This window comes from Danio rerio, chromosome 25 (assembly GCF_052040795.2).
Source record: "Danio rerio strain M-AB ecotype USA chromosome 25, GRCz13ab, whole genome shotgun sequence".
Taxonomy (NCBI): domain Eukaryota; kingdom Metazoa; phylum Chordata; class Actinopteri; order Cypriniformes; family Danionidae; genus Danio; species Danio rerio.
The window spans coordinates 25,519,053-25,538,758 of NC_141045.1; the positions used below are offsets into that span (position 1 = coordinate 25,519,053).

The following is a 19,706-nucleotide window of genomic DNA, read 5'->3' on the forward strand; positions in this document are numbered from 1 at the left end:
TTTATGAAATATGAATTTTGGTAGATGTATTAATTCTTTTAAAAATAGCATTTACAACAACGTTAAATTTCTTAAATGGGATAGGAAATTTATGATTTTTCATAAATTGTTCATAAGTTTACAAGTTACCCAAGTCATCAAATAAGGAAAATAAATGTAACATAGCTTTCATAGAAATTAGAAAAAAAAAATAATAATAATGATTTATTCTTATTACCACTTCTTGCAACCTTTGTGCCATGTGTCCGGTGTCCTGCAGATTTTAGCTATATATATATATATATATATATATATATATATATATATATATATATATATATATATACTCTTACAAAATGAGTAACACAGTGATAGGAAATGTACTACACTTTATATATGCTCATTTATTAATAAAAATCAATTTACTGATCTACTTTATCTCAGTTCCGTGAAATTTACACCATGTACTTGACTGGGAGCTGACAGCCAGTGTAAAACATGATTTGCATACCAGGTCAAATTAATAAAAATTGATTATTTATGTACATTACTTCGAAGAAAATATTGAAAGGCTAGTGGTGATGATTTTATGGCTTTCTAGCTGGTTTTAGCAAGCAGCTAATTCTGTTAAAATAAATGTACTGCCCTAACCATTCTCTTATAAGCCTTTAAACATATGCAACATCAACATCAAATGTTTGTATTCCAACCTACATTAATATTGTACTACTAGCTTTTTCACCTTGTTACAAACTTGTCTAATTGAAGCAGAAAATGTTGACATAAATCATGTTGTTCAATGTTTTTGCACAAAGCATGTCCACAGAACAAAGCTATTATTGGAGTTTGAACATTTCCACACTTAGGTTTCTGCTACCAGCTCCACAATTCCAGGCAAGGAAGAAATGACAGGACAACAACATTGATCAAATAATCTTTAACAAAAAACTACATTGGGAAAAATGTCAAATGTCTTGCATCTTATCTCCCCAATTAAATAGTACAATAAAATAACTCTCCCTAAATCAGGACCAGTTGTTGGTGCTTGACATATAAGGCATCCACATCAATATACTTTCATCATTTCTGAAGATACAAAAACTGCCATCATGATTCTCAGATATTATTCTCATATATTATTTTCTCCAAAGCTGTATCAGACGAGCTCTTGATAGTGCAAACCTGCTCCCATTGCTTGGGCATTCAAATAAATAGTGTAACACGGAAGGCATTTTCTTTCCAATTCTAGTTCTACCTGAAACCTTCCCAACCGCATAAGATCAAAGTCAAAGAGAAGCAAACTAGAACTTTTTCCGCTTTTTCATTGCTAGTTTCCTTTTCATCTCCTCTTCTTCCAATCTCATTTCTTCTTCATCCTCCTTGATACCGAGGCGTAAACTGAAGCAGAAAAAAAGCAGATGTTAAAGAACGTAACTTCAATTGGTCCTCTGCGTAATGGGAGAGAAGTGTTTTATTTCAGCATATGATCACAATCATTTTCTCTTCTTGGCATTCTTCCGCTGCATCTCTTCAAGCTCTCGTCTTTCCTCCTCCTCGTCCTCAAGCACTGCCATTCGCAGGCTAATCAGACAATCAGGGGTAAAAAACAAACAAACAAACAAACAAAAAAAAGCACAAAACACACAAACAAACAAAAAAAAGGCAACAGTGCGATGATTTGGAGGAAATTAAGAACCAAATCAGAGCTGCTATTTTTCCATTTGAAGATCGCAGCTGAATTTACTGTCTTACCTCCTCGCTTCCTCTTTTTGCTGTTCTTTCCAGCTGCTCTCCATAAACTTCAATGCATAGTCACTTTCATCTTTATATCTGTTCAAATGAAAGACTGTGTTACAACAATGTACACAAACAATCCTTGTATTTTAATGTATGGTATGCAAAAACGCAGTCTCACAGCGATAGGTAACTTTTTAATTGACTGGTTGAAGCATATTCATTTGTACAATCTCATTTAATACAATTTGCTTAACCCCCAATGAGGGGTAGGGTGAGGGGTGTGCCCCCTTTTAAAAAGTCATACATTTTCAAAGGAATACATCTGTATGAATTTGCAACTTCCCTGACTGCGTAAAATAGTTGGGCTCCTAGTGAGATGGATATATCTATTATCTATCTATACACAGAAATGCTCAACAGAAATGACTGGTTGGCCGTGCAGGTCATCGGTTGACCATTCTTTACTGCATAGCTTCACAGCCAATAAACAGTGATCAAATGTTAGCGGGAAATGGACATTTTAAAAATGCTGCAGTCACACTAGGATTTGAGCACTGTGATTGGCTGTGAAGCTATGCAGTGAAGAATGGCGCAGCGAAAAGGGGCGGGATTAAAAAAGACGTTTAACATTTCTGTCCTGAGAGGTCATGTTTTGATCTTCGATTGGTCTCACGCAGTCACATGATGCAATTTCACAGGTCAGAGTTCACCAAGCTTGAACTTTGCAATGCATCGAACCGTTAAACTTGTCGCACAAGCTTGTGTTATCGCTCTGTTGATTTCACATGCATATGAATGGAAGTCTGTGGGGAAAAAAAGTGCAGTTTGACCGCAGCTTTACACTAATAATAATTATATTATAATTTTTTATATGCTGCGTATATATATTTATACAACAGTTCTGTCTGGCTCTTGAATATGATTGGCTGATAGCCGTGACATATTTTGCCAGTAGCAGCACACAAAGGCCTCTTTACCTTTGTTTATTACTCCACCCACATACAAGCAGAGGACATTCTACAGTTTGACATATATTCCTGCTGTTGGGCAACAATGTACTTTTGAGGCTATTTTAGTCGAGAATGTAGCTGTTTAGATTGCAACTATACAGTTTATTTATAAGGATAGTGGCTATTTTAAATTATTTATAATTTCTGAGAGACAGCGCGTCAGTCTCCATTAATCAAAGACAATTGACGTTGTCTATCCACAAGATGACGCCAGGACCGCATATTAAACTTCAGACTTCAGGCCTAAATCTTTTATTTTGACATTTGAAGAATGAATCCATGATTAGAATAATATAATATCTGCATAATATGTGGCAATAAATAGTTGTAACCTTGCACAGTTCAAAACACATTGCGATCAAATACTTCTGTAAGACTCACTTGTTTTTGTCATAGCCAAATATTTCCCTGATGTGTTTTGAAATTTCATCTTGGTCTTCGCCTTCATCGTCAATGAAGTCATCCATCTCAGAGTCGTACTCTTCTTCGTCCTCGAACTTCCGTTTGTAACTGGATGTTATAGGAGGCAATGCTGGTCCTTTAAAAAAATACAAATAAATAAATAAAAGAGGCATCTAGAAAACATGTCAGTAGTATACACTAGACAATAATGCCATTACTAATTGTATTTCTAAGACAAACAGACTTGTTAATAAAACCGAATGTGTGTGGAAATCACTCAAAAGTTGTTCTTATGCAAATTCAGTGCAACAGTTCAGTTCTATTCCAAAATGTTTGAGCTTAACCACTTACAAATGTAGTTAAATATATTTAACACTCTAACATGGGACATGTTGTTGAAGTAAATTAGACAGAAGGGATTTAAAAACTTCGTCATCTATAATTGAAAACTTGCTTTGAGTGTGTAATATTCATGTAAAAAATTTATGATCTCTTATGTGTACTGTTTCTAACACAAACCCATAGTATTGTGTGGTTTTGCAGCTATCAGAGCAGAAACGAAAGCTCTCATCACTTTTGCTGCCTTCTTTCATGTTTATGAACTGCAAAAAATAATGTGGCTTCACAAAAAAAAGAATTTTTACAAAAATAAATACTTCCCCTCTTTGAACATATCACTTACGAGATGCAGAAAAAATTCATAAAAAATGTCTAAAATCTGTTTTTTGTGTGTGACTTCTGACTGTAATTTCAGTCACCAAAAACATGTTTTTCTTTATTATTTATTATTTGCAAATACATCAAAACTAATTACTTCCAATGCTCAAATGTTAAGTACTTTAACTTGCAAGTTGCAATATTCACTAAAAATTAAGTACATCAATTCCTTTTTTTAAGCATAACATCAGGTGTAAACTAGACCTTAGAGATAATTTTATAAAGTTAGAAATTTAAAATTTTGTATAATATTTGAATAAGAAAGATGCTCTGTCATTTAACAAGATCATTTTTACATTGTGAAGTTGGGAGAAAAAAAAATGAATTACTAACTAATTTCCTACTAAAAGGAATTTGTTTAATCTGTAGCTCTCTTGAAATTAAAAGTTCATGAAACACTTCTCATATTACTTACCAGAAGGTTTGACCAGTATTCTGTGGCCCGAGGGACCAATCACAGTCCTGGGACCTTGTGGCCCTGGGGGTCTTTGGACCATCCCAGGTCTCGGTGTAATGTTCTTTGTTGAAATGGTCTCTGAAACAACAGTGCACTGGGATCTTCCGGGGCCAGAGCTCATCCTGTTTATCTGTGACCCAGAAACACCACGTTCCATTCGCTTTGGTCCATTTAAAGAAGCTCTGGAGCTTCCTGGAAACTGCTGACTTTGCAAATTACCACCTGGTCTCGGTTGCTTCGAGGGGTCACCAGTGAAGGGTCGTACCACTCCACTGCCACCAGGCCGAGGTGGAGCATTGCTCCCAGGTCGCGATAACTTCCCTGGATTTGCTGGTTTCTGAGAAGGTCCACTGGTACTGAAATTACTAGGTCTTCCATGAGCTGAGTTTTTATGTGGTCCTTGACCTGGTCTAGCTGCACCAGGAGGACAACTTCCCGAAATACTTGATTTCGCCTGAGTTAATGAGACATTCCCCTTCCTTGGGGTAAGGTCACTTGAGGTTGCGGGCCTTTGGCCTTGTGAGGGTCTGGGTGGTGCTTGTTTCGCGTGAAACGATGCACCATTTTTCATGGCAGATTTACTATTTAAGGCACCTGAGGAGCCTGAGTTGCTTCTGTCTCCATGGAGTTTGGCAGAAGTTGGAGTTCTTTCACTAGATGCTTGAAGCTTTGGCTTTTTGCTGGTACTGCTTGACTGGTGCTTCTCCTCTGATGGCCTTGGAAATCTTCCATTTTTGCCATCTCTGTCTACATGCTTCTTTTGAGGATTTGAGCTGGTTTGAGATCGGCTGTCTTTCTGTCCTGAATTCTTGTCTGATCTGACATCCTTCCCTTTATCCAGTTTCTTAACTCTGCGCTCCATTTCAAGTTCGCGGATCTCCTCTGCTGTTCTAAGCCTCTCTTCTGTCTTCTTCACTACTTTTAATTCCACAGGTTCAAACTGCTTTTTTTCTGCAAGTTTTAGTAGATCTGCAAAGTTCATTGACGACGAGGCGGGCCTAGCTGGAGCACTGAGTTTTTTTGGTTTGTTTTCTACTCGGTTGGAGTACTCAGGCCGAGATATAGCCTGAGGTTTAACAGGCCTACTTGGTTCAGATTCAGAATCTGTGCCCTCATAGTCAAAATTATCCTCATCATCATAATCACCACCTTCATATTTTGTTGAACTCTGCTGCTCTTCCGTACTGCTTCCTTTTGACTGTCTCTTTTTGGGCTGGTCTATGACAGGGATGCCGTTGTAACCTCTGAAATTGTCCTTGGTTCGTGATGCCATTGCTCGTGCCTTCCTATCTGATTTCAGCTCCACTCTTTTGGCCAGCAGATCCTCTTTTGCTTTCTTATCCTGTTGTTCTAAGGATCACATAGAATGTTTTTTTACTTTATCAAAAACAGAAACAAATTATGACATCAACAGCAATAGATGACAATGAATGCCAGTGCAGGAATTCCTAAATACACCATATAGATATGACCTTAATAGACAGGAGTAAAAAAAAAAAAAAAAAAAAAAATTGCTGTTTTTCTAATTAAAATGTGTTGTTATTATTATTATTATTATTATTATTATTATTATTATACCTTATAGGTTACAAAAAAAGGTCCCATGAAGTGTGTTGAAATGTACATCTTTATTCGTTGTTAAAATAATTTCAACTGAAACAAAGACTGCGTCCAAAATCCCATACTTTTTTTATACTATATAGTACGCTAAAAACAGTATGAGAGCCGAGTAGTAAGTGCGAATTCATAGAAAACAAAAGTTTGTGAGAACTAGTCAGATGACCTACTAATTCTGACGAGATTCTGAAGTGCGCATCGGATGGACACTACGTTATCCCACAATGCTCCGAGAGATAATTCATGAATGAGAGAGAAGCGATGCAACTCACACAAGTAGGTCACATGATCATGACAAAATGTTGGATGCAGCACATCCAAGTTCCACTCATACTGCTTACATTTCATACTGTATAGAACTTACTTTTCAAACGGCCAAGTAGTACATTTTAATTCAAACGTAGTATCTACCGAGTAGGCTGTTTCGAACGCAGCTAAAGACAATCACTTTGGGCCGTGGAGTAGCTCCTGCCCTTTTTAAAAAGTAGCCAATAACGTTTTGTTTTTAATCACTGCTCTGCCAGAGTTAGGGGTGTAACGATACACAAAAGGCACGGTTCACGGTTTTGGAGCCACGGTTCGGTTCGGTACGGTTCGGTTTCTGTTTGCTGTGGGGTTAGGGTTGATGTCATGCTAACAGCAATGCCAAGGGACAATTCACTTAATAACAAGAACATCTTAACTTTTTCTTTATTAACTTTGTCATCGCATTTTTAGTACAGTCAGGATACCAGAGTAAACAACTAGAATTAAATAAATACCTCCAATATAGACTAGTCAGAAAAAAACTATTCTCTTTAGTGCAGCCATCATGACTAAGTAAAGTAAAATTAAATAAATAACTGAAGTGTAGACTTGTGAAAGATCTTCTTCAAAAACACCATAATATCCACATTCTCCGATGAGAGGCTTGATCTCTGTGCAGACACAGACGCTCATTTTTGATTATATGGTTTCATTTAGATAGATAGGTTTCCGTTTAAATTAATGAAAAATATACATATACTGTGTTTGTAAAGTGTTTTTACATGACATATTCACCAGTAAAATATATTGCAGTTTGTGTCTGAAACTAATGTTAGGGTTGTAGCCGGCTGTATGTTTGCCTCCTGATCTCTATCTCTCCCCCGCTCCCTTTATGCCGGTCATTTATGAAGGTCCGCCTTCACGACAGCTGATGCCTGTCATTTCTGTAGGTCCGCCTTTTTGACAGATGATTGGTCAGGAGACCGATCTATCATCATTTGGCGACGTAGCGCAGGAATGTGAAAAGCATGTCAGGAAGAGCGGGAGAGAGAGCGCTTTTTCCTTTGATCTCATTTTTCGTGTATTTTTCTGACATGATTTTCGTTGTTTTTGCTTAACTTTCGTTTGGGTAAAATTATTTTGCATTACTTTTGCCCACTTAAAGAAATTTTGTGAGGTTTGTACATTTTTATTTCAATTGATTTGTATATTATTTTTTAGCTCCGACAATATAGCTGTATCTCCTCAAGTTTAGTCTTAGTGTAAGGTGGATAGGGAAAATGTCATACGATTTCTATTTTGGCAAACACGTAGAAAATGTATTGTTAAAGACATCAGGTAAGAGGTGAAGGTCATCTTTGTTTATTTTATTCAGTATAGGGAAGAATGCGGCGCACGGCGCTGAAGACCTTTTTTTTTTTTTCATCAGTTTTAGCGAGGTAAGAGGGGTTATTCATGAGTTAGAATTGTTTTATGTTTATTTCTTTTGTTTGTCTTCTATCATCCCCTTGCTCGAGTTTAACAAATTTTTGTTTGATACTTTTGTTTGAATTTGTTACTTTATTATATTATTTTTATTAGTGTAAATATTTCTCTTTTTTTGTATATTTGGGCATTATTCTGGTTTCACTTTTGTACATTAAATCACTTTTGTTGGCAGTTCTGTTGCTTACACCCTCACATTGTGAAATTACCACACTTTTTAAATGTTTTTCCTTACAAGTAAGGCTTTGTCTACGACACGAATTCTATTCCTGTACTCAACTGGAAAACCAAAATGTTTCCACACAGATGACTTAAATGTGTCTGGGGGATCTGCAATCTCAGTACTATGTGAAGCAGCCATCCTGCGTCCAGTAGTAACGAGTGTGATGCTTACTCAAGTCACATGACATGCACTAAAATACTAACTTTAGAATATAATATTTAGAACAAATCCTCATCATTACTAAAACAATTTAATCAAATATGATAATAAAGATGTGTTTAAATTGGTTCAATTAGTTAGAGACAAGTGACGTCAACCTCAACAATGGGCAGCAGGGGGCGTGAGAGTACCGCGGTACGCCACGAGAGTTTCGCGATACGTATCGTGGTTGGTGTATCGCGATATTTCGGTTCGGTTTTAATATCGTTACACCCCTAGCCAGAGTGAGAGGTGTATAGCTCAAGCGCATCAAATGAAAAGCAAATGAGAAGCTGACATGGCTGGACATGTCAGACACTATAGAGCGTTTGATTGGTCAAGCTTTAATGACAAACGGAATCAGGAAGTAAAATAAAAAAAAAACGTTGATCCGTTTAGATAGAAAAGACAAACTGCAAGCTTTACATAATTATACTGGTTTTATATGCCCTACTGCAAATGTTGTCACTATTTTGGAGCACACCAACATATAGATGTTCTTTCAAACAGACTGAAACTAACATCTACATTTTTTTTATTTTAATTTAATGGGACTTTTAAACATACAATTAAAATTTTCATTTATTGGCAAAATAATTTAGATTTAAAGGGCACCTATGATGAAAATCAACTTTTGTAATCTGTTTGGACCAAACTGTGTGTAGGTATATTGTGTCCACTGTCATACTGGAGTGATATAAACACATTAGGTCCTTTTTTTAAGTGCCTGATGTTAAAGTAGAAACTAAATCCCTGTAATTTTAAGGCCCACCGCGATGTGACAGAAGTACGGTTTTCTCCAACAACCGAAATGATTGAAAGGCACCATGTTTCTATAATAACATGTATACACGTCCACAAAACTCTTTTTTGCAAATAAAGTGGGATTAAGATATTTTTTAATAACTCTTTGTGATTATCATACGTCTAAAACATTTTAAAGCAAAGCATGTTTGTAATAAAGACAGTAAAATCACTGTGTTATATGTAGTATCAGTAAACGCGCACAAAAGAGAGTGTGTGTGTGTGCGCGTGTACTGCAAACAGCATTTGCGTGTGATTCACCATTTCAGAAAGACTTCTCTACCATTTATACACAAAATAATCTCTACCATTTATACACAAAATAAAATTACTTAGTATTTTTGACTAATGAGCTTTATTTCAGCTTCATCGGAGTCTGTCTCTGTCACTGTGCTGTTTATCTGACGTAATGCATGATGACGCCCATTAAACACTGCAAGCAGAGCGTGAGCAGGGCATATTGAGAGCAGCAGGCACTTATTTGCTTTTCACACCGACTGCATCTGTAGCACGCAGACTATCGGCAGCTGTTGCACAGATCAATCCATCTCTGTCTATTCTATCTAGTTACCCATCTATCTATAAATACACTTTTTTTTTTTACTTTTCAACTGCACCAAGAGTCGTGGCAACTTCCTCCTATGCCGTTTCCTTAACCTGCAAGTCTTTATATTATGAATTGTGTAGATCCTAAAGAGCTGTATGCTTCTCACACTCTGAGGAGTGTCATTCATGTCATTTACATCACACTTGGTCAGAAGACAATTGCCTGTGATATCATGTCATTTTGTTTTTGATTGTCAGGATGATGTAGGCCTATAGTAGTAACAATATTTATCCAAAATAATTATAAAGGTATTTATACATGATCAAAAAGTGTGAAACTTTTTCAAAGTAGTCGTGTCACGGATGTTTTCACACTGTATGACTATCTGGGCTAGCGTTCCGTCTGTGCTTTGCTCACACTGCAAGACTTTAAAATAGAAAGAATCACCGACAACTTTGTTAAAACTACGTTTCACAACCAAACATACATGAGAAGGCATGGAAACAGCGCGAGGTCACATAATTTTATATATATATATATATATTTTATATATATATATATATCAGGGCTCTAAATTGCGACCATTTTGGTCGCATATGCGCCCGAAAATTAATCCATGCGACCTCATAATATATTTGGGAGCATTAGTGCGACCTGTTTTGAATTTTTCTAAAAACGTGCTGAATGGCTCTTCCCTGCCGCTATATTGGTTCATATTAGCTGTCAATTACTCAAGGCTTTCCGCTGTTAGATGACAGGGAGGGAGCTTTTATGACCACGGGAAATGCAAACGGCTAAAGAGTGAAAACTTAAAGCACGCAGGTTTGCAAAGTGCAAACCCCACCTAAAGTTTAGGCGCAGATGAGAGCGATCATGACACGTGGTGAATGTTGATCCGCCAGCTGAGATCAATCGAGTACGTGCTTTTCGGAGAAAGCGCCCGAATCTCGATGCGTTGCATTCACTGCATGTTCAGCGCAAATGTCCGCTAAAAGTCAAATCTAATACAGTACATATCATCGCCAAAGAAGCTCGCCTTTACTAAGTTTACACTGAAACTGCGTCTCATAAAAAACAGCGGTATTGCGCCGGTGCTCAACCTGCTCATAAATTGGGTCGACTGACTCGCCTGCTTTTCCACAAACACAGAAAAATGAAAATCAGCTCAGACTGAACATTTAAATTGACACAAACTGAAAGCAAAACTTTTAAAGAGTGATAGAAGTGAGACTTTACTGACATGCATATATATACTGTTTAGTAGTACAAAATAAATATTTCTTACTGCAATGCTTCATTTTTGTTTGATGCAAACTATACATTTACTTTTCATAAAGTAACAGACTTTTTATAGCAGATAACTTACATTCAAGCACATTCAAGGCAGCATGATGATGAGAAATGTAATTCATTGTTACTATTATTGTCATTTTCATCATCATTAATATTCTATAATTTTAAGACATACACATTTTGGAATTATTGCACACAAATATCAATGTCATCTCAGCATTAGTTAGATAGTTCTTTCTGGTTTTTGTTAATCCTAATTGATGTTGTTTTAAAATACAATAAATCCCTTAAAATACAATTTGCAGCGGTGCTCATTCATTTTTGGTGGGTGCTCCTAAATGTTTTCTGATGCTCCTAAATTTTTGAAGTTGGGAGCACCGGTGCTACCAAGTAAAAAAGTTAATTTCGTGCTCTGTATGTTGTTATTAACTACATAATGAGAAAGAAGCCTTTAGTGGGATAGAAAATGTACTTATTTTGCTCACCTGGCTTTAAAGTGAGCAAATTCTCTTAAACTTTTTTATTTTTTGTTTTGCATATTGCTCAGATGACACGTCAAACACAGGGTGCTCCTGCCAAACTTCCAGGAGTTTTTCCTCAATTTCTTGGGTCCAAATAAACTAAAAGTGAGTGTTTTTAACAGGCCTGCAGGTACCCAGCAGTGAATGCTGCCCTCTCATTGGCTGTAGGTGATCGGTGATGCTATTTTTAATCAGAGCACATTTCACATGGTATGATTTGAATCGCAGACAGCTCCAAATATTTAGCTTTCCAAATATCTCACGGGCGTCGGCGACTCATCTACGATTTTCTTAGATCACATCTTTGATAGTTCAACTGTGTGATTGTTACTCTTGTGAACAAGCACCAATTTGCCTGTGATTTCAGGCATTTCTCAAATCGTGTCGCCAAGTCAAAAAATGGGGGCTAAAATAATGCAGTCTGAACTTGGCATTACTAAGAAAAACTAATACTAAAATTGTTTAAAATTTGGTTTTGTTGTTCAGGCCCAAATAAATATTTGTTTTTAATCATTGAAGTTCATTTGACTGAATACATAAAAATCTGTGGATATTATCGATGCATTTTTTGGGTACTTCTTGCAGTCATTCAGTGTGTTTTTGGTCATCATAAATGCACTGTCACTTTAATTGAGCATGAGCAGCGCTGCAAAAATAGACACCACGGCAAAACTATCGCAGCGCTACAGCTTCACTGACGCTCACGCCTCGCGCTGCTTCTACATGCGGTATGAAAGCTCTGATCTATTAACATGGACGCCGGAAAAAAACACACCCTGCTCACGCTTGCGTTGTGATAAGCAGACACGCATGCTGCGGGCGGAGAGAAGTAATTTGATTTTTATTTAAAGCCGCAGGCTATAAAAACAGCAACAGTATACTAAGGCCCAATCCCAATTCTACCCTTTAGCCCTTCCCCTTATCCCTACCCCTCTTTTTGCGCATGCACGCCAAGGGGTAGGGGTGTCTCAATTCTCTTTAGCTTGAAGGCATAGGACTAAGGGGAAGGGGTGAATAGCCATTCGAACAAAGATTTTTAGGACCACACTTGAAACAGGGTATCTGCACATTTTTTAACAGAAAATTTAAGACCTTTTAAGACCTTTTTAAGTCCTCTAAAATGAAAATTTAAGACTTTACCTAAAAAAAAAAACAGGAAAATGTTCAGTGTGAACACAGAATGATGTGGTGAAGTATGGCGGCAAATCAATGGCAATATAAATCGAGCGCAGCGGTGATGTTTGCGCGCGAGGAGAAGTGAACCGTGAGCAGATTACTTGGTTGACTTGGTTTACTTGTTATCTCTAACGCTATTGGCTACTGTGCCTTTCCGGAAGTTAGCCGGGATTGGACGCAAGTTAAAAGATCATGCCGTTAAATATATATACAATTTGCAAGTCATAATCATAAGAAACTTTCTGAGAACTTTATGAACTTTATGAGGATTCAATCTCGAGAAACAGTCAAATAATATCCAAAATAATGACTTGCATTCTTGTAACATGACTTTCTGAACCCATTTGATTTGTCCGTGCAGCACTTGTCTGGTTTGTTGTATTTTACTTCATTATTAACCACAACAGCAGTGCTCATTATTACACTTGGGGATGATCTTTCTAGGAAATATTGTCTTCAGAAGAGTTTATTTGCGTTTTAGATCTTTATAGATAATTATAATTAATTTATCTTTATAGATAATTGTTAACATTGTTTGTAATATAGATCAGTGTAAAATATATATATCTATATATATATTATATATATTTTTCAATCTCATTTTTAGTTAATGATTGAATAACCTGCATATAAAGACTTCAATCAAAAATGATTAGCCCAATTAAACATAAAAAATACAGTGACAGACATTCAGATGGGTTTTTATCGCCACCTATTGAGCAACAATTTAATTTCTACAATCTTCGTTTGGCTTTACTCACTATCCATTACATCATTCCACTTCAGAGGCATACAAATACTACTTTCTATACGACAGGCCCACATCTTAAAGGTCACATATGCAGTTGAAGTCAAAATTAGTAGCCCACTTTTTTCTTGTTTTATTTCGGCAAGAATAAAAGCTGTTTTAATTTTTTAAAACCCATTTTAAGGTCCATATTATTACCCTCTTTAACCTATTTTTTTTTTTTTCGAAAGTCTACAGAACAAACCATCGTTATACAATAACTTGCCCAATTACCCTGCCTAGTTAACCTAGTTAAGCCTTTAAATGTCACTTTAAGCTGTATAGAAGTGTCTTGAAGAATATCTAGTCTAATATTATTTACTGTCATCATGGCAAAGATAAAATAAATCAGTTATTAGAAATGAGTTATTAAAACTATAATGTTTAGAAATGTGTTGAAAAAAATCTTCTCTCCGTTAAATAAAAATTAGGATAAAAATAAACAGGGGGCTATTAATTCAGGCGGGCTTATAATTCTGACTTTAACTGTATAGTGGAATAACAGACTAATGGCAATATATTTACTATAAACCTTTGTACTTTATGCACTGCATGCATGTATAGCCTATTTTGTATACTATTGTCCATCCAATTTATTCTGACTTGTTCTTCACAGAAAATGAGTCAAGGACAATGAATCTTAGAAAAAAAAAAAGATTTTTGTAAATTTGAACACGTTTAGTTTGAGTTCAGTTTAAATGTAGGTGCTAAACTTCATCAAATGGTTCAAAACACATTTAAAGTCTGAATTATTCGTCCTGATTTAATAGCCCATGTATATTTTCCCCAATTTCTGTTTAATGGAGAGATCTTTTGCCACATGGTATAACTCTCTCTTTCTCTCCCAAGTAATAAAGTTTGTTACAGAAATATATCTCATTATTTTGATGTCATTATATGGCATTATTATGAGATTAATTATTAAAAAAAATATCTCATTATTGAAAGTAAGTCTCCACCTATTATTACTGAGAAAGTAAGTCTATGTTTCACACTGTGACATTATGATAAGATTTCCTATATAATTTTATTTAACGGGGAAACTAGCTTACCTGCGTCCAATCCCGGCTAACTTCTGGAAAGGTAGAGTAGCCAATAGCGTTAGAGATAACAAGAAAACCAAGTCCCGCCCTAGGACTCACAAAAATCTAAACTGTTTCGCGCGAGCAGAGAGAAGAACCAGCGAGCGAGCGGAGAGAACTGATCGCGCGCGCGCTGTAGGCATGACCTCGCTCGCGAGAGCGTACATCGTGCGCACAGATGATAATGTGCACGCGCGGGACTTGTTTTCTCGCGCTGGATCAGTTGACCGCACGCGTGAAGATCCCCTGTGCGCTCGCGAGCTGTAATTTTCTCGCGTGTAGACCTGTAATCTGCTCACGGTTCACTTCTCCTCACGCGCAAACATCACCGCTGCGCTCGATTTATATTGGCATTGATTTGCCGCCATAAGACGAGTCGGACATGATATTTAAGATCCCACATGAAATTTAAGACCTCCTTATGGAAAATTACAGAATTTAAGACATTTTCAGACCTTAAAAATCGAAAATTTTATTTAAGACATTTTAAGACTTTTTAAGGACCCGCGGGGACCCTGTTGAAACCAAGGAGTAAGAAAAATTCCCAGAATGCACCAGCCACAACGGCAGTATTGCTGAACACGGAAGTAAGGAGATCCACAAATTAGTGTTTTATGTCATTATTACGAAATTTTATGACAAACACATGTTTTAATAAATTCATAACTGCGTTCATGTATTACCGTCATGCTTAAAAAAAAAGCAAAATTTTGCGATCTATAATCCCTATTAAATAACTCCTGTACAGCAGTCCTACAGCATTCTGAAACTTGAATACCTTGTCAGTAGTGTCTAGTGGCTGTCAATAGGCTTTTTAACAGTGTCTGCTTTAATGTTAATGTTGTTTTTGGTGTGTTTACTTTGATGAATATGGCCACTGTGTGAATACACAGAACAGTTTGGATCTTATTACCACATTAGATCGTTATAATAACATAATATATGCCTTCAGTGATCTCCTTAAGATAAATACCAAAAAATAACACAACTGGAATCACTACCGCAGTTGCCATTGTCTGATCTCACAGGAGAAGCAGGAGATGGCAAGCACATATGATAACGTGTACAGGTGCTGTAGTGCTGTCCCAATTCTTAGGGGTAAATTTTGAAGCCCTTGCACTTAACCCTCGGTTGTAAGGGCCAAGGGGAAGGGGTAGGAGTAAAAAAAAATAGAATTGGGATTGGGCCTAAATTTTGGATGCTGTAATAAATAATCTGATGGGTATTTTGAGCTGAAACTTTACAGAAACAATCTGGAGACACTAAAGGCTTATGTTACATCTTGTTAAAGGGGTAAATTAGGTGCCCTTTAAAATTAGCTATATTTAACTTATTGACTGTATACTAATATTGACGTCAAGTCAGTTTTATATTCGCACATTCCTTCATTTAACGTTCTCTATGGTGTTTACCTATACTATTTTGAATATTAGGTCTGAATTAGCATGCAAGTATGACTTCAAAACAACATTAGCACTATTTAAATCACTGTTAACAATGTTGTACTTTGATAATCATTGGTTGCTAATATGATTTACCTAGTAAGAAATTGCAAATAATATTTTTCTGAAATTGTATTATTAACGAGAAAGTCTGACTGTGTGAATATAAAACCAACTTTACCTTAGTTATACGAGTACAGTAGCTTTACAGGTGCTAACATACTATGAGCATGGGATAAAATGCATGCTTTTTTAACAGAGGCCTTTATTATATTCATTATTATATTCGTTATTTTATCTAAACTGATTTCCTTGTAAAAAAAAAAAAAAAAAAACACAGAAAAACTCTACTACTTTACAACATGCAATAGCATATGGAAGATAATGTTAAACACAATTAAACAAGGTTTGAATAAAAAAAAAATACCTTTATTCTTTTGCTCCACAGCCTTTTTTTTCAAGAAGGCCTGGACAGCAGCCGAATTCACTCCTCCCACTTTGAGATCTTTCTTGGGTGGGCCAGTTTTTAAGCTATACCTTTTCTAAAAGAGCAAAACAGGATTAAAAAGTACGGCAATGTAAACATGCATATTTCTATTTATGAAGTCACAATAAAGTACTTTTGATATTAGGTTTCTATATTAGCCTAAACATGCAACATGTACAAGTTCCATGAGTAACATGTTGCAATGTTTTTATATTTTACATAATTTTCTACTTGTACATACCGGTAAGCTGCTCAGCCCTTGATTTTGGGACGCGATAGACAGCACACTGTCGAAATCCATGACCCTTCACTGTCCACAGTTCACTTTCTTAGCTAATAGCAATAGCTACCACTGACCAATCGACAAACACAAATTTCAGGCAGCCTTTGTGTCCGTAAATGCAATATGGAAATAAGCTTTCGATATTAAACGACTAATAGAGCAAGAAAAGGAAAGCTAAAAAGACAGCATCGCGTAAACCAACTCTCTTTAGCTTCTGTCCGTCATTTCTGATCAGCTGTTGTGCATTCAAACCATTAAACAACGGGGAGCGCGCCCGATAAATAAGCAAAAAGTTACGTTCCGTTTTTGCTCGGTGATACAAAATCAGTTTCCCCAAGTTGTCATTAAACGACGTTAAACAGAAAAGCTGTAAAATAACGTGAACTGTGGTAATCTTCTTGTGATATTTGTGTGTTCTAGAAACAGCAACCAATCCCACGTCATCCGGTTCACATTCGCTCGTCATTTCCGGTTGTTTAAGACACGCGGTTCATTCTGGTTAATGACATATGTGATTACGATATAGAAAAGTATCGAGTTATTTCATTCAACTAATGGCTATAATGGTAAACTTTTATAAAAACGTTACAAAAAATTAAGTGGTTGTGTGGAAAAGCATTTTTTTTTCTGATGAATTCAAACATAGCATATGGTGAATCAAAAAAACTTTCTGGATCTCTAATATTATCTGTAAAATCAGAATTGACAAGTAAACTGTACTTTAATTATATTTTTGTTTTAATTCTATTTTATTTTTATTTCTTTGGCTCTTTTTTTTTGTAATAATATATAGGCCTATACTGTTGATATATATATATATATATATATATATATATATATATATATATATATATATATATATATATATATATATATATATATATATATATATCAAAATGTCAATCATGTCAATATATATATATGTCAATATGTCAATCATGTTGTTCATTCTGGTTAACACTGTTATACTTGCTGGGAAACCTACATTAACAAACAGGTTCCTTATTTATTTATTTTTATAGACTTATTATGTGAAATAGAACTTAATTAAATCACTTAGATTAATTGATAATAAGAAATTGGCTTTTTTCTTGAGAAAATATGATGAGATCTTTCATGCTACTTAAATTTTTATTTTTTATTTTTATTGCATTTTTTAATGTTTTTTATGTACTTTTTTGTTTTGCTCTTTATCCTGTTCAACAAATTTGAATATTGTGTAAAATAACTGTTCTTATGTACTGTATTCTAAGCTGTATTATACAGTTTCTTGGAATTAATAATAAAAAAGGTCCATTCTAGTAAATTATCTATGTGTGAATGATTACAATATAGAAAAGGATACAACCTATATCATTCAACTGACTTATAATGGTAAACTTTCATATAATCTTCCTTAAAATGAAGTGGTCGGTGGAAAACCTTTTTTTTTTCATTTCATTAACCCTTAAAGACCTAGAGGTATTTTGAGGGCACCTAATGGGCCTATATTATTATTTTTTTTAAAGCAGTTTTATTTTTATTTTAGCAGTCAGACTCAAGTGTCATATATTATTTTAAACAGGAGAACCTGAAGTTTCAATCTGTATCATTTAAAGGTCCAGTCTAAAACTTTTTTTGGTCCAAAAACATATGAACAGAAAGAAAATATTCTACAATTTTCCAGAAACGATTTTTAAAAAAAGTGGCATTTTCTAGTTATTATAAACAAAACCTTATGAAGTTTGTTTTTCTTTCTTTAGAAATACATATTATGATGTTTTATACTTCCACAATAAATTTTGTCTACATCCACCATTCCCTGAGCAAGTTATAGCAATTTATTTCAATGTTATTTCAAGGCGTTTTTCAATGGGGGGAAAAAATGCATTTATTTACTGACAATGTATTTCCCCAAAAGTTCTGGGAATGAACTAAACAGAAAAAAAAATGTTACAAAATAACAGAACACTGAAGCAAATTTGACTTTTTTCCAAATAATATATTTTTAGTTACCATAAACAACACCACTTATAATAAACAAATATAAAATAAGAAAATAATAAATAATGTGTCAAAGTCCAAATAAACATGGTTCAAATCCTCAGTAAAAAATAGATATAAATATTTACTATACTATAAATAGTTACATAACTAAACTAGATTCAATATGGACCATCCTTAGGTTTTATGTGCCAGCATGGATATGGTTGTCTGCGGATATGTATATGGTTCGCGTGCAATGCAGACAAACAGCCCAACCTTTATTTGCGTCCTTTGAAAACAACAAGAGCAGCAGTTCGTTTTTGCTGTGTCACTGTTTTGTCATGTTTTTGTGCTGTTGTGCATGCAAAAGTACTTAGTATGAGAATTATTTCATGCAAAACTTTTTTTTAGCGTTTTATTTAGCCGCGCGTAAATGTGCAGCCTATCTCTCATTCCGTGTTGTTCAAACAGCTGATTGTTGGTTCACAAAGCGAAACCTATGCTTATTGGTTGAGATAGAGCGAGTTTGAACCAATCTGGGCATGGAGGAGGGACAATGCATCCATATATCATGTCTGGTTTGTCCGGAGAGACAAGTGACGAGCGTTCCTTTGTCAAATCAGCGTTGTCAAAATTTGATGACGTAACCACACTGATTCCGGAGCCTCTGAAAGTCCGTGAATGTAATGTGATACAGCGATGGAAAGCTGAGATTCTCTTCTTTATGCCAATCTTTGAATTGTATGGATCGGATCAGCGGATCAAAAGTTATTAAACATTTAAGAGCAATACTTATTTTTAGCCGCGGGCGGCTGTCTCGGTCTTTAAGGGTTAATGAGTTAAAACAGTATGCTATATGAATGTGAACTAAAAAAAGCTCTCAGAAACTCTAATATTATCGGTAAATTCAAAATTGACAAGCAAACTGTTGCATCATAAAAATTTTTGTCTTCATTTTAATTTATTTTTATTCCTCTGGCTGTTTTTTTTTCTCTTAACATTTCTTTCAATATACTTAGTAGGCTTACTATTGGCATATTGTATGAAATATATATTTTTTCTTCATTTTGCAAAAAATGAACACATATTTCAAAGTTGTTTTGCCACAAAAAAAACTAAGACCAGAAATTGAAGTACCTTATATAATGTAACAGGTTAAACAAAGAGAAATGAGAGATTTGTAGAGAACATTCATTCATTTTCTTTTCGGCTTAGTCCCTTTATTAATCTGAGGTCGCCACAGGTAAC

At 35.4% G+C, this 19,706-nt stretch overlaps 2 protein-coding genes across 5 annotated transcripts in view; both read right to left on the bottom strand.

Moving 5' to 3' along the window:
* The window catches only part of LOC147837707 (uncharacterized), an 838,558-nt gene that overhangs the window by 802,595 nt on the left and 16,257 nt on the right, over window positions 1-19,706 (bottom strand). The window lies entirely within an intron of this gene.
* On the bottom strand, window positions 902-16,946 carry spty2d1 (SPT2 chromatin protein domain containing 1). Of its 4 annotated transcripts, XM_087310461.1 has the most exons (7): window positions 16,452-16,946; window positions 16,151-16,265; window positions 4,261-5,652; window positions 3,108-3,264; window positions 1,732-1,809; window positions 1,471-1,560; window positions 902-1,377 (listed from the first exon to the last, which is right to left on the bottom strand). In XM_087310461.1, the coding sequence occupies exons 1-6, from the start codon at window positions 16,509-16,511 to the stop codon at window positions 1,473-1,475; spliced, it is 1,890 nt and encodes a 629-aa protein (XP_087166587.1). In that variant the 5' UTR covers window positions 16,512-16,946; the 3' UTR covers window positions 902-1,377; window positions 1,471-1,472.

Bases quoted from the DNA above. Each gene is read 5' to 3' on its own strand.
- spty2d1 (XM_087310460.1), bottom strand. From the start codon at position 16,511: ATGGATTTCGACAGTGTGCTGTCTATCGCGTCCCAAAATCAAGGGCTG. The intron at 1,810-3,107 runs GTGAGTCTTACA...TCATTTGAACAG, and splicing joins TTTGGCTATGACAAAAACAA to ATATAAAGATGAAAGTGACT. The intron at 1,378-1,731 runs GTAAGACAGTAA...TTTCTGCTTCAG, and splicing joins CAAAAAGAGGAAGCGAGGAG to TTTACGCCTCGGTATCAAGG.